At 48.2% G+C, this 14,724-nt stretch overlaps 1 protein-coding gene and 1 pseudogene across 3 annotated transcripts in view; one reads left to right on the forward strand and one right to left on the reverse strand.

Annotated features, from left to right (window-relative positions):
- The window catches only part of LOC146337528 (protein CFDP2 pseudogene), a 471,985-nt pseudogene that overhangs the window by 357,445 nt on the left and 99,816 nt on the right, over positions 1–14,724 (forward strand). The gene's annotated exons all lie outside the window — the stretch shown is intronic.
- MYPOP (Myb related transcription factor, partner of profilin) lies at positions 7,439–12,855 on the reverse strand. Its single transcript, XM_084814820.1, has 2 exons — positions 11,977–12,855; positions 7,439–8,930 (listed from the first exon to the last, which is right to left on the reverse strand). Exons 1-2 carry the CDS (start codon positions 12,428–12,430, stop codon positions 8,251–8,253), a joined length of 1,134 nt encoding a protein of 377 aa, XP_084670946.1. The 5' UTR covers positions 12,431–12,855; the 3' UTR covers positions 7,439–8,250.

The raw sequence follows: 14,724 nt of genomic DNA on the forward strand, positions 1-14,724 counted from the left end.
TAAACAGCCCTGGTCCAATAAAAGACAGCATGTTACCTCCTTTCAGTAGGTGTACCATTAGGATATTCATTCTTAAAATTTCAAAATATTTTTTTTCCAGAGGTAGAAATATATTACCTCCTGTGTGTTTCCCTGGATGCCTTCATCCCTTTGCTGCGATAGGACCTACATTCCTGGAACAGCCTCTCCTCCTTGCTGTTTGTTGTTAAGAGCATCATCTGATGCTCTTCTCTGGCTACCCCTGCCATCAAAGTTAGATGTGTGGCAACCTGGAAAAGGGCTTTTTTGTTAGTGGTATCCTATCCTTTAGCCTTGTGATACGTTCCATGGGGTTTTCTTGGCAAGAATACTGGAGTGGGTTGCCTTTTTCTTCTCCTGTGGACCACATTTTGACTACTCCACCTAAGAAGGCCTGCCTTCTGTCAAATTTAGTACATTTGAACTAGATCAGCATTCCATAACCTGGAATGTATAGGACAGAAACTTCTGTCATTCCCTGCTGGCATGGCCAGTGGCCATGTGGGCTGGGAATGGTGGGAGCTGCAGTCCTAACACATCTGCACGGCACCAGGTAGGGGAAAGCAAGATGAGGGCATTTCAGCATCTACTGAAATTCTTCCATCTGCACACAGCTGTTAGAGGTGCAGGAGCCTTGTCCTCTATTTGCATCTGGCCAGGAGCTGGCCAAAGATCTTTTTATTTGCTGATCCCATACATGCCCACTCAAAAGTAAGCCACATTGAGTTCAATGGGGTTACTTCCAGGTACGTGGGCATAGGACTGCAGCCTAAGACTTATAATGCTGCTTTTGAGCTTTCTAAGCAACCATCTTCCAACTTTTATTGCCTGCCTAATGCTTTTGCTATTCCAGCTGTATTTTTGAAATGGCTTGAATATTGTTTATGTTGTCATTTATGTTGTGAGTTGCCTTGATTTAAAAAAAAATATTAGGGGGGATAGACTTTTGGGGGGATGGTGGTGAAAAAAAAGAGGGTGAAAAAAAATCCTTTTACTGAACCCATAGGTGGGATGCACATTTTGAAAAGAAGCCAGTAATTTGTCAGGACCCTCCAAGTTTTACTTTGAAACTGATGTTTCCAGCCAAATCATTCTTATTGTAACTCAGGCCTGTAAGTAAGGCTAAGCATCTGCAACTGAAACAACCACGTATTCTGCCTCCCTTCTGTCCGTTGTTAGATTGTAACCCCTTGGGGCAGGGAACTTCTCTCTTGTACTTTGTAAGGTGCCATGCACACTGATGGCATCATCATCATTCAAGTTATAAAAAAAACCCTGCTGGTTTAAGACCAGAGTTAAGGCTATCTCATGTTGGCTCAATCTCCAAAAAGCCAGGAAACCGGAAGCTAAGACTGATGCCTTAACAGACATGTCCCATGATCAGTGATGATGTTGTGTTATGTCACAAATTGTGCTTGCCTACAATTTACTGTCCATGCTCCCACATCCTTGGTTTCTCAGGCCCAAATCCAGATGGGGAGGATGGAGTGCCTGGAACCAGCAAAGACATCCCATGTTATCCTGGTCCTGTATTGCCTTTGAAGCATCTGAGCTTCAAAGTTTTGCTTGAGGAAATCCTCCTGTGAGTTCACCCACATCTATTTGTTGCTTGTAAGCAAGCACAATTTGTGACATTGCACAGCATCATTACTGATCATGGGTCATGTCTGTTAAGGCATCAGTCTTAGCTTCTGGTTTCCTGGCTTTTTGGAGCTTAAGCAAACATGAGATAGCCTTAACTCTGGTCTTAAACCAGCAAGTTTTTTGATAGCTGAATTTCCCTGTTTTTAAAAAAGGAAATTTACTATTACAGTGTTCTGGGGGGAAAACCACACAAACAACCCCCCCCCAAGTACTAACAAATCATTAACTGAGTAGACATGTACAAATGAATAGGTATGTCCATGGATGTTCAGAAAGGCTTACTTCTACCCATCAGTGAGAATGATTCCTTTAGCCTTCAAAATTACCTCAACCTTATCTTAGTTTCCTGCTATCCCTTCCCCACTGTTAGAATGCTGACAGGAACACTGGAATTCCTCTCAAAACATTGGAGTACTGGCAGCATTCTAGCTTCAGAGTGAAACTGAGCATGCCTGACATAACTTTGCCAGCAGTTGCTGCCATAGATTTTCATGGGGCAGAAAAATCTTAATAACTTTTGAACTGCTGCTCCGAACTTCACCAAACCAATGCAAGACAAACCTGAATCAAGTACATCAGTAACTACCATCAAAATTTGAAAGAAATATGATATGCTGAGCCACAGCTTGGAGTAAAAAGTACAAATGTATCAACTTTCAGCATTGTTTAACTTGTTCTGTTGTTGTTCAGTCGTTCAGTCGTGTCTGACGCTTCGTGACCCCATGGACCATAGCACGCCAGGCCTTCCTGTCCTGCGCTCTCTCCTGCAGCGTGCTCAAGTCCATATTCATTGCATCGGTGATGCTATCTAGCCATCTTATCCTCTGCCGTCCCCTTCTCCTTTTGCCTTCAGTCCTTCCCAGCATCAGGGTCTTTTCCAGAGAGTTTTCTCTTCGCATTAGGTGGCCAAAATATTTGAGCTTCAGCTTCAGTATCTGTCCTTCCAATGAGCACTCAGGGTTGATTTCCTTTAGGACTGACTGATCTGACCTCCTTGCAGTCCAGGGGACTCGTAAGAGTCTTCTCCAGCATCACAGTTCAAAAGCATCAATTCTTCGGCGCTTATAGTCCAGCTCTCACACCCAAACGTTCTACTGCGAAAACCATAGCTTTGATTATACGAACCTTTGTCGGCAAGGTGATGTCTCTGCTTCTTACTATGCTGTCTAGGTTTGCCATAGCTTTCCTCCCAAGGAGCAAGCGTCTTTTAATTTCATGGCTACAGTCACCGTCTGCGGTGATCTTGGAGCCCAAGAAAATAAAATCTGTCACTGCTTCCATTTCTTCCCTTTCTATATGCCAGGAAGTGATGGGGCCAGATGCCATGATCTGAGTTTTTTTAATGTTGAGTTTCAAACCAGCTTTTGCACTCTCCACTTCCACTCTCAACAAGAGGCTCTTTAGATCCTCTTCGCTTTCTGCCATTAGGGTGGTATCGTCTGCGTATCTGAGGTTGTTGATAATTCTCCCAGCAATCTTAATTCCGACCTGTGATTCATCCAACCCGGCACTTCTCATGATGTACTCTGCATATAAGTTAAATAAGCAGGGCGACAATATGCAGCCTTGTCGTACTCCTTTCCCAATTTGGAACCAATCGGTTGTTCCATGTCCGGTTCTTACTGTTGCTTCTTGACCCTCGTACAGGTTTCTCAGGAGACAGGTAAGGTGGTCTGGTACTCCCATCTCTTTCAGAATTTGCCACAGTTTGTTGTGATCCACACAATCAAAGGTTTTAGCTTAGTCAATGAAGCAGAAATAGACGTTTTTCTGGAATTCTCTTGCTTTCTCCATGATCCAGCAAATGTTGGTGATTTGATCTGTAGTTCCTCTGCCTCTTCGAAACCCAGCTTGTACTTCTGGTAGTTCTCGGTTCACATACTGCTGAAGCCTAGCTTGTAGGATTTTGAGCATCACCTTGCTGGCATGTGAAATGAGCGCAATTGTACGGTAGTTTGAACACTCTTTGGCATTGTCCTTCTTTGGAACTGGAATGGAAACTGACCGTTTCCAGTCTTGTGGCCATTGTTGAGTGTTCCAAATTTGTTGGCATATTGAGTGCAGCACTTTAACAGCATCATCTTTTAGGATTTTAAATAGCTCAGCTGGAATACTGTCATCTCCGCTAGCTTTGTTGTTAGTAATGCTTCCTAAGGCCCACTTGACTTCACTCTCTGGGATGTCTGGCTCAAATTCAGTGACCTCACTATCATGGCTATCAGGGACATTCAGATCTTTCCTGTATAGTTCTTCTGTGTATTCTTTCCACCTCTTCTTAATCTCATCTGCTTCTGTTAGGTCCCTGCCTTCTTTGTCCTTTATCATGCCCGTCTTTGCACAAAATGTTCCCTTGAGATCTCCGATTTTCTTGAAGAGATCTCTAGTCTTTCCCATTCTGTTGTTTTCTTCAATTTCTTTGCATTGTTCATTTAAGAAGGCCCTCTTGTCTCTCCTTGCTATTCTCTGGAACTCTGCATTCAGTTGGATATATCTTCCCCTTTCTCCCTTGCTTTTCGCTTCCCTTCTTTCCTCAGCTACTTGTAAAGCCTCATCAGACAGCCACTTTGCTTTCTTGCATTTCTTTTTCTTTGGGATGGATTGAGTTGCTGCCTCCTGAGCAATGTTACAGACCTCCGTCCATAGTTCCTCAGGCACTCTGTCTATCACGTCTAATCCCTTAAATCTATTCCTCACCTCCACTGTATATTCAAAAGGGATATGATTTAGGTCATACCTGAATGATTTAGTGGTTTTCCCTACATTCTTCAATTTAAGCCGAAATTTTGCAAGAAGCAGCTCATGATCTGAGCCACAGTCAGCTCCAGGTCTTGTTTTGACTGACTGTATGGAGCTTCTCCATCCTTGGCTGCAAAGTACATAATCAATCTGATTTCGATATTGACCATCAGGTGATGTCCATGTGTAGAGTCGCCTCTTGTGCTGTTGGAAAAGAGTGTTTGCTATGATCAGCGTGTTCTCTTGGCAAAACTCTATTAGCCTTTGTCCTGCTTCATTTTGTACACCAAGGCCATGCTTGCCTGTTATCCCGGTGATTTCTTGACTTCCTACTTTAGCATTCCAATCCCCTATGATGAAGAGGACATCTTTTTTGGGTGTTAGTTCTAGAAGGTGTTGTAGGTCTTCATAGAACCGATCAACCTCAGCTTCTTTGGCCTCAGTGGTTGGGGCATAGACTTGAATTACTGTGATGTTGAATGGTTTGCCTCGGATTTGTACTGAGATCATTCTATCGTTTTTGAGAAGTACTGCTTTTCCCACCCTTTTGTTGACTATGAGTGCTACCCCATTTCTTCTAAGGGATACTTGCCCACAGTAGTAGATAGAATGGTCACCTGAATTAAATTTGCTCATGCTTGTCCATTTTAGTTCACTGGTTCCCAAGATGCCGATGTTCAATCTTGCCATCTCATGTTTGACCACCTCCAACTTACCTTGATTCATTGATCTGACATTCCAGGTTCCTAAACAATATTGTTCTTTACAGCATCGGACTTTCTTTTCACCACCAGACACGTCCACAGCTGAGTGTCCTTTCGGCTTTGGCCCAGCCGCTTCACTCTTTCTGGCGCTACTTGGAAATTCCCTCTGCTCTTCCCCAGTAGTGTATGGGACACCTTGCGACCTGAGGGGCTCCTCTTCCGGCGTCATCTCTTTTAGCCTTGGGATACGTTCCATGGGGTTTTCTTGGCAAGAATACTGGAGTGGGTTGCCATTTCCTTCTCCAGTGGACCACATTTTGTCAGAACTCTCCGCCATGACCTGTCCGTCTTGGGTGGCCCTGCATGGCATAGCTTATGGCTTCACTGAGTTACGCAAGCCCCTTCGCCATGACAGGCAGTGCTTGTGGCAATTTTTATCAGATCGCTTTGAAATTTTGCACAGTGCCAAATTTAAAATTATAACCTCAACAGGTGTCATTTTTATAAGCCGTAGAATCTTGAGGCTTATAATGGCAGAACCTTTTCTTTTGAGAAACACCTTAACTAAAGGGGCACATCTGTGCCCCAATAATAATAGTCACCCTGATGTCTCCTTCTCTGTACCTGTATTCTCATCTTCTCCGCCTAAACTGAAGCTGCAGTCCTCCATGCACTTACTTAACCCCATAGTAGACATTCCACATAGTAGAATGTACTTCTGAGTAAATGTGCACAGAATCGCAGTTAATCTCTGACCACTGCCACCTCTCCTCAGCTACCTAATGTACGTTGTAAGCCTGACCAGTCTCACCCTGCCATTTCCACACCGAACCCCTTCTACTATGTCTTCCAAAAGTCTGAGGAATGGATTATGTATTTCTTCCACTGGCATGAGGCTGTGGTGATGTGTCTGCCTGCTTCCATAGATTTTAAGGTCCTTGAGGCAAAGACCTCTCTTTTTGACCTATGATACTCTCTGAAGTGCCATGTATGCTGTTCAACAGGGCTTATGCCCAAGTGAGTGTATACAGGATTGCAGCTTCAGTTTAGGAGATGAGAATGGAGGTAGGGAAGCCAGGGTCCTTTAGTTCTATGAAGTTTGGCATTTGAGGTGGTTTTAAGACCCTACATAGCATTTTCCAGGGTTTCCTGTTTTTCCCCATGTGTGATCCAGACCTGAATCCTAATGAAATTAGCTTAGTCATGGATTTGCTGAGTGGTCAGGGCTGCTACACTCTCTAAGCCTCAGAACTGTTTCAGTCATGATGATATGGGGGGGAACTAGGGGAGGAGGAAGAATGGAACTTCCTGTCCTCCCACTTTTCCGTCAACAACTGATGGGGAACTTTTCATGCCTCTCCACACAGGAAGTTGTGGGGATAGAGTTTCCTAACTGCTTCAGGGAACAGCTTTGACTGGCAGGAACTTCCCAACAGATGAGGTTAATAAGGAGTGAGGACCAGGTGAAAAGTTGCATAGAACTCTGAAGTTTGCAGACTTCTACACCAACTCAAAAAAGGGTGTGCAGCATTATACATGAAACCTGTCCCCCTTTTTTTAAAATGCCAAATTAGTCAGTGGGTAGAGAGCTGAATGTGCACTGGAAGAACCTGAGTTTAAGATGCTTCTAGATTAGGGCTTTGTGACACTATTGCTCTGCCTCATCACAAAAATTTCGACGGGTCCAGACGTATTCTACACACGACTGTCCTGTGTTTTCTTACTGTTTCTTCTGTATTTTTCCTTAAGGCAGAAAATCCATTGAGAAAAAGACCAAACAGTTGCTCAGTGCCTTCTGATTGCTAGTGATAGGAGCCCTCCATTTGGAAGCACCCTAAGTCTCACCTCTATGTAGTCCTAGGCAAGAAAAAAATACCGGCTAGCAGTGGAGGCTAGTTCCTCCAATGTCAGTGAGGCAGTGAATCCACTCCACTTTTCAGTCATGACTCTAAAGGAGCTCTCCAAGCACCTCAATTAGCTCTTTTAGAGTTATGACTGAAACCCGGAGCAGAGTCAGTGCCCCACTGACACTGGAGCCACTAGCCTCCGCTGCCTGCTAGGTAGCTAGGACCATGCAAAGGCAACTGAGCTCAGTTTCTCATCTGTATAATGGGAGTAACACCATCCTACTCCACAGAGCATGAACAAAATAAATGGTTTACGCGAGTTTACAATTTTATTCTTTGTAAAAGTGCTTTCTAAACTATTTAGCTCATGCGTTTTATATCTTGCTAAGCGGGGGAAATCCCCTTCTTTGCAGAAGGCTCTGCCCAGCTACTCCTCTCCCCACCTCTGTCACAGCTTTTCAAATAAGATTCTACGAATACAAGGGAGATCTAGTATGAAAATAGTTTATTGAGTTTCCATAAGGACGGGATTTAGTGGAGTAAAGGGCATCGCTGGATTGCTTCAACGGCAGTCATTTGAGGCAGTTGTTCCTACCTGTGACCCGTTTTGTCTCAGAGGGCAAACCAAACAACCCCCTTGCCCCACCTTGTTCCTGGCCCTCCATATGTGGCTCCCAGGAGCTGGTCTTCAGCTGAGAATGGTTTTGGCTTTTCAGGCACTGGATGGGGTTGGGGTAGAGTGGAGACAGGAATGGCATCTTTGTGGGACCGGAAGCTGGCCAAATTACCCCGCACGCATGCCCCAAGGCTATTGGGATGGGGGAACAGGAGGGAATTGCCAGAGCTGTGGGGCTGGCAGAAAGGGGGTGGGGTGGTTCCTGTCTAGCTGAATTGCATCACTACTGTTCATGTTCTCACTGTAGTATCCCGAGTGGCTTTCAGTCCTCAGACCTGCACAGCTGGTCAGCATCTCAGAATACCTCCTGGTTTTGCTGCCTTCCTGGGACTGCAAAAACCAAGAGGTTCTTAAGCAATGTCAGGCTACAAAATGTGCGTGTGTTGGGACTTCAGGTGGGGTGGGGGAGGCTGCATTTGGCTTAGTGGGGGGTGTGTTGTGTAGTCATGACAAAAAACACAGGTGGGGTCAGGACCCTGTTTTGCAAAGGGTACAATCTTGGGTTATCCATAGGATGGTGGTGGGGATCTCTTTCGGGGCGGGATTCAAATATTAGTCACAAAGACCTCGCCCCCATGAAGCGTGCATCCCCGTGCGGGGGGCAGCGGCAGGTCCTTCCGAGTGCTCACAAGTTCTTCCAGCGCCCCCTGCGTTTGCGAGTGGGGATCCCTTTCCTCCGCTTCTGGGGCAGAGGGGCATGGCTTGGGGATTGCCCCGTTTCAGCCACGGGCTGCCCTTCCTCTTGCAGAGGCCTCACCTCGTTCTCTCCCTGCTCTGGGGACAGCTCCACCTTGGTGGTGAAGATGTCCCTGGGGGGCAGAGTCTCTGTGGAAGGGGGGGCCAATGGGGCAGGGATCTCCCCCGGTGGGTGCAGCAGGCTCGTTGTCTGGGCCGGAAGGAGGGGCAGTAGCGCCGCCACCACGTCAGTGAGCCGCTCCAGGCCTTGCCGCAGGGTATATGTCAGCTCACGGATGGCTTCAGCCGTCTCCCTCTGGGCCTGTAGGAAATCCAGAGGGGGCTCGACGGGCAGGTCCAGGCGAGGGCGCCGGCGCGGTACCGTTGGTGAGGTTGAGGGACACGGGGTGGTGCCCCGTGGCTCCACAGGGGAGTGCTCTGGAAGCGGCCTGCAGCCCAAGCTGGCTGGGGAAGGTGCCAGTTGGACAATCTGCAACGACGTGGGCTGGGCTGAAGGGGGTGCTGGTGAGTCACGTTCCTTGGGCCTCAGCAAGCCCCCATCCAGAGTGCAGCAGGAAGCCCGGGCAGAAGTCTCTGGGCTGCAGGAGACGTTGCTTCTGGCTGGTGTATCTGTGGGTACAAGGAGGACATTGAACATGCTGGCACCCAGAACCCTTCTCCCAGAGAAAAGAGTTTCCCCAATGGACCTGATCCTCTGTACACTGTATGGATATGCAGGCGACTAGATCTAATCCACTGAGCTATTTAAATGGGCAGAAATAGAATGTGGTACAGTCCACTTTTCAGACTGTGGTTGAGTCAACACATTTGAATTCTACCCGTGTCAAAAAAGCGCTCTCTGCCATGGAATTTAGCTTGTCAGGGAAAAGATGAGGTTACCAACCTTTCCCCACAATATGTTAACTTTCCACGGGCAAGGAGTTTTTGTTTTGTTTTTACATGGAGGAGTTTTCAAATGTGTCACCCTCCCCACTCCATGTAGTGTGAAATAACATAGTCTCTAAAGCAGCGGTCCCCAACCTTTTTTGCACCATGAACCGGGAGCGGGGGGAGGTTTTGCGGGCGGACTTCCGGCCGCTGGGATGCAAATGGTGTCCGCATAGCGGACGCCATTTGTGTCCCTGTTCTTTGCAGTAATAGGCTACGTAACGATTTACGTAGCCTATTACTTGAAGAACAGGGATGCAAATGGCGTCCGTGTAGTGGAAGCCATTTGCGTCCCAGCGGCTGGAAGTTCGCCAGCGGCTGGGGCCGGCCAGCAGCTCTGCGGACTCGCTGTGGAGTGCAACCGGCCAGGGCCGGCCAGGATTCCAGGGGGGGAGGGACGGATCGCCTCCCCCCCCCCCGCGGACCCAAGGTAAGGGGGTTCACACACCCCTTCGTGGCCTGGTTCCTAACAGGCCACGGACCAGTACCAGTCCGCGGCCCACGGGTTGGTGACCCCTGCTCTAGAGGACTGCGCCATGTGTTATTTCTGCTCATGAGTAGCTCTGTGTCTACTCCACCGCTTCCTCCTCTACTTGTTTCCCTGTATCTGTTCCCTTTGTACCTTTTTCTGCATTACTTGTGCATGTGTGTGCCATATCATAAGGAAACAGGGCAGCTGGCACCCCAGCACAGATAGTCCCAGAGCAACAGCTGCAAAAGGCGGGGGGTGCTCTCTTGGGCTGTCCATTTGCACAAGTCCAGTAATATTATTGGGATTATTTCCCCCCAAATGAAAGGAGCTTGTGCTCAATGCTCTCTTTTTGAACCCAAAGCCCTTCTCTCTAATCTCAGCTGTGTATTGTATGAGGTCAGTGATGGATGATACGGTGACTCAGCAGTGAGGGAAAGGTATTCTGTACATGCACAGAGACACCGCTTTCTGGAAGATTGGTTTACTTATGCCTGAAGTGATTCGTAGCACTGAAAACGGCTTCCAGAGATGATCCCCCTGGCAAGCCAGATTAAACAGTGAAGCACTGGAGAGCCCCTAAGTCTCAGATATGAGGATTATGGGTGCTTCCTGACGGAGATTTCCTAACACTAGCAGCAACCAGAAGGCATTGTGCAGCAATTCCATCTTTTTTCCTTAGTGGATTTTCTGCGGTAAGGAAAAGGATCGAAGGGATGGTGGGAAAACATAGAAGGATTATAAGTAAAAGATGATGGCATCAGGACCCCCCCCCCCAAACTTCCATGAATGAGGCAGAGCGATGGTCTCATAAAAGCCTCATCTGGAAGCTCTCTAGCTGTCTGTTGTGTTTACTGTGTGGGACATCTCTCTCTCTCTTTTCCCCACTTCGACCCTGGGGCAGGATTTTTTTCCAAAGTCAGAAAGAGAAAATAGTTTATCACTTGTAACCCTGGCCCTACTGATGTGGAGAGACAGAAAGGAGATCTAAGTCCTGAAGGTGTTCATGGGGATATTCTTCCACCAAACATGTTAGCATGTGTCACACTCAGCTGCCTCCCTGCTCTGCAGACATATGACGCCAATATCACACCCTAAAATTCATTTGTGCCAAGGCATGGGTATGATGTGGGGATTAAAACCGCATCCTTTCAGGGCTCACTCCTCAGATCGCTGTTGGATGCCAGAGCTCATTCTTGGAATAGTGGGTACTTCTGAGCATGTGCAGAGTGCCTTACCTTCACCAGTGAGCCACATCTGGAATTAGGGGGTGGGATACCAAGAAAGAGAACACGGCTTATGGGATACTGTGTAACCCCAATACCACTAAGAAAGACAGACAGACAGATGAAATTAGTCACTGGTCAGGGGAAATGGCGAGCAGGGGTCAGGGGAAGACTGAGAGCACAACATACCTGTGTGCCCAGTGCACAAGTCCACAGTTCACTCTGCTGTACAAGTTGGGTGGAACATGGGTGTGTATTAATCCATCACCTTCCAAAGAAATACTTTAAAAAGAGCCTCTCCTGCTAGTCCTCCAAAGTGATGTCCCCAAGCTTATACAGCACCTTGCACAGATCTATAGAAATTCATGCACTGACTTGTGGCTGGTGGCTCAAAGATGGCTCTGTGCCACACAAGCCAATCATATTTCCTCTAATATTCTAGAAAATATATTGCCCCTGCCGATAGTGTGCGTGTGTGTATAGACATGAGGGTGTAAGACATAACCACTGAATGCCTTTGTCTCTTTCCCACCCTTCCCCTCCCACTCAGTAAATATGTGGACTGTAAGATGCCCGTTTCTTAAAACAAGAGGTGTTGGGGCTCAAGCCTACTTGACATTTACACCCACCCCCCTTTAACCTGGAAGTCTATTCCACCCTAGTCCTAGATACATGGGATCTGGTTATCGTTATACAGTGGTGAGGGAAGGATGCTCTGCTCATGCTCAGAGGCACATTATTATTACTTCACATTGTTCCAGCGATGAGCCTTGCCTCAAATTAAGCTCTGTTCAATCCTCCTGCACCTCTTTGCTTTAGAAAGTAGCACCTGGCAATAGCCCATGGAGTTTTACCCATGCTCTCATTCTCTCAGGATACCAATGCCATTACATTCTGACAATCTCTCCTCAGCCCTAGGTCTTCCTGATGCCTTGGCAAGCCAGCACCAGAGGTGCCTACTTCACCACTGGCATATCATGCACATGATCAGCCCTTTCTCCCACTGGAGAGTTCTGGTGCCATGGGTACTCACCCGTACAATGCTCAGCTGCCAGGCGGTAACTGTGGGCGGCAAACCCTGGTGCGTTCTGCAGAGTGCTGCGTTCTGCCCCGCCTGTGCCCACCATCACACCAGGGCCCAGGATGGCAAAGATGGTCTCTTCCTCAGCCGAGAAGGTCTCGTCGCAGGCACTGCCAGCGCCCTGGGTGGAATGGGGCACCCGTGCCAGCTTCTCCTTGGTGCGCCGCTTGAAGTCATTCCAGCGCTTCTGCACCTCTTGGCCGGTCCGTTTCCAGCTAGTGATGCTATTGATCTTGGCAGCGATGCCTTCCCAGACCCGCCGGCGCTCAGCCACCGTCACCCGCCGACTCTGGGTGCCGTAGAGCTTGGCATAGTTGGCACGCACTTCTTGGATCAGGATCTGGTTCTCCTCGTAGGAGAAGCGCGGCTTGCGAAGGCGGGTGATCTCTTCGCTCTCCCCAGACATCCCGGGGCTGCTGCTATTGCTGTCGTTTTCCCGGTGCCACCTTCTTCTGCCTGGCTTGTTAAGGTCTCGCCAGTCGGGCAGTGGTTCGTTAAGCCTGGCACCGCGCAGCTGGCACCGCCGCGCGGATGGATGAGGCAGGGTGGGTGCTGCCAGTCCGGAGAGAGAGAGGGATTTCTTCTGGCATCGCCGGGCAGGTGCTTGGCAGCCTGTGCACTGGCACGGTGTTGTGCCGGGGAAAGGGGGCACGGTGCCAGGTTGGCTAACGAGAGGCTCTGCTTTGCAGGCTGGTCTCCAGGGGTGCCCTCTGCCACCGCCTCCCCCCAGCCCCAAGCCCCCCCATTGGGAAAAGGGTGCGTGGGGAGGGCTCTTCAAGGGGCACCCGGGACTCCTGCTCCTGCTTAGCTACCTTGCTGCATTGAAAAGCCTCCCCCGCTCCTCCCTCCGCTTGCTCTTTGGTTCCTCCTCCTACTCGGGCATGCTCACTGCTTAGCCGCACTCCCAGCAGGCCAAGGGGCGGCCTGGATGGTTTCCCTAGCAACCGTGGCCTGCTGCCTGCTCACAGGGCCTCCTACAATGGGCAGCGGATGGGCCCCAGAGGCTTCTGGGAAGTTGGAATGCGTGCGCGCGCGCGCGCGCGCACACACACACACACACACACTTAGAGGGTTTTCTCTTGCAGGGGTTGTTGCAACCCCCAGAAGCGGGTCACCAACCACCTGAGTGCCTAGCACAGTTGTAAGCACCTGTGACTGGGGAATAGTTGGGAAGGGAGAAGATTAAAGTCGCTGCTGTGAAAGCTCTACAAAAACTGGTTTGCCATCTTTTTCATCTTAGCAGCCACACTCAGATTGTCAACCACAAATCCAGTTCCAAATCAGTTTTTATATATTTATTTTTAGCTTTTGCAGTCAAACATGAAAGAAGCCGGATTGTGATGATTTTGTTGTTGTTCAGTCGTTCAGTCGTGTCCGACTCTTCGTATTTCAGGTACCTCAAATAAGACTAGGATGATTATTAAAACAAAGGCAGCCGTGCTGGCCATAAGAAAAGTCCCAAAATCCAGATAGTGTAATACCTTTATTAGGCCAACTCAAAGATCACTGAAGTCAGGATGTCTGCATAGTCAGAATCTTAAAATGATATGGCCTAATAAAGGATTTTGAAATTATGGAAGCCAAAATATGGATTCTGAAATCATAATAATTTATAGCACATCATCAGTATACAGCGTTCCGTGCACCTCGGTGTTCAGTCATGCCGGCCACATGACCACGGAAGCGTCTTCAGACAGCGCTGGCTCTTCGGCTTAGAAACGGGGATGAGCACCGCACCCTAGAGTCGGACACGACTGGTTGGGGACACCTTTACCTTTACCAGTATACATGGCCCTTTGCAGAAGAAGCAAAAAATAAGAAAAAAACAGTTCTCTGATTCCAAGGAGCTTACAATTTGAATGTTGACAATATGGGAGGCAGCCACGTACACACACGCACACACAGACGGAAGAGGCGAGCAAGGTAAAGGGCGTGGGTCACAGCCTGCCATTTTGAATGGAAGACCACATTCACTAGAGCCAGTGTGATTTAGTGGCTAGAGCGTCTGTTTAACACTGGGGAGGTGCAGGTTCAAATGCCCACTCATCCATGAAGCTCATGGAATGATCTTGGGCCAGTCTCTCTCTCTCGGCCTCACCTCACTCTCGGTTGTTCTGAGGATAAAATGGGGTGGTGGTGCATCACCCTTTGCTCCTTGGAGGAAGGGCAGAATAAAAACGTAATTAATAGCTGAATAAGCACAAGTAGCTAGCAGTGAAAATAATTGTTCCCATTTCCTGACAGGAAACTGAGATGCATTTGGAGATAGCTTTGAGGTGAGAACAAATATAATGACGACTCCAGGCATGTTTTCTCCCACAAGACAATGTCCCAGATTGCAGCCCATGTTAACTTGAATTCTGTTTTATTTTGCCCTGTAGTGCTTAATAGAAGAAACAGAATAAGCCAGTCCCCATATCTATGTAAGAACATAAGAACACAAGAAGAGCCCTGCTGGATCAGACCAAGGGTCCATCTCAACCAGCATACTGTTCACACAGTGGCCAACCAGCTGCCCATGGGAAATCTACAACCAGGGTATGAGTGCAACAGCGCCCTCTCACCTATGTTCCGCAGCCACTGGTGTACATAGGCATACTGCCTCCGATATTGGAGGTAGCATATAGCCACCAGGACTACTGGCCATTGATAGCTTTATCCCCATAGTACAGATGGGGGCACTGAGGCTCAGAAAGAGTG

Source organism: Heloderma suspectum, chromosome 10 (genome assembly GCF_057233095.1).
Source record: "Heloderma suspectum isolate Gila_16-S chromosome 10, 16-S_ref, whole genome shotgun sequence".
Classification (NCBI taxonomy): domain Eukaryota; kingdom Metazoa; phylum Chordata; class Lepidosauria; order Squamata; family Helodermatidae; genus Heloderma; species Heloderma suspectum.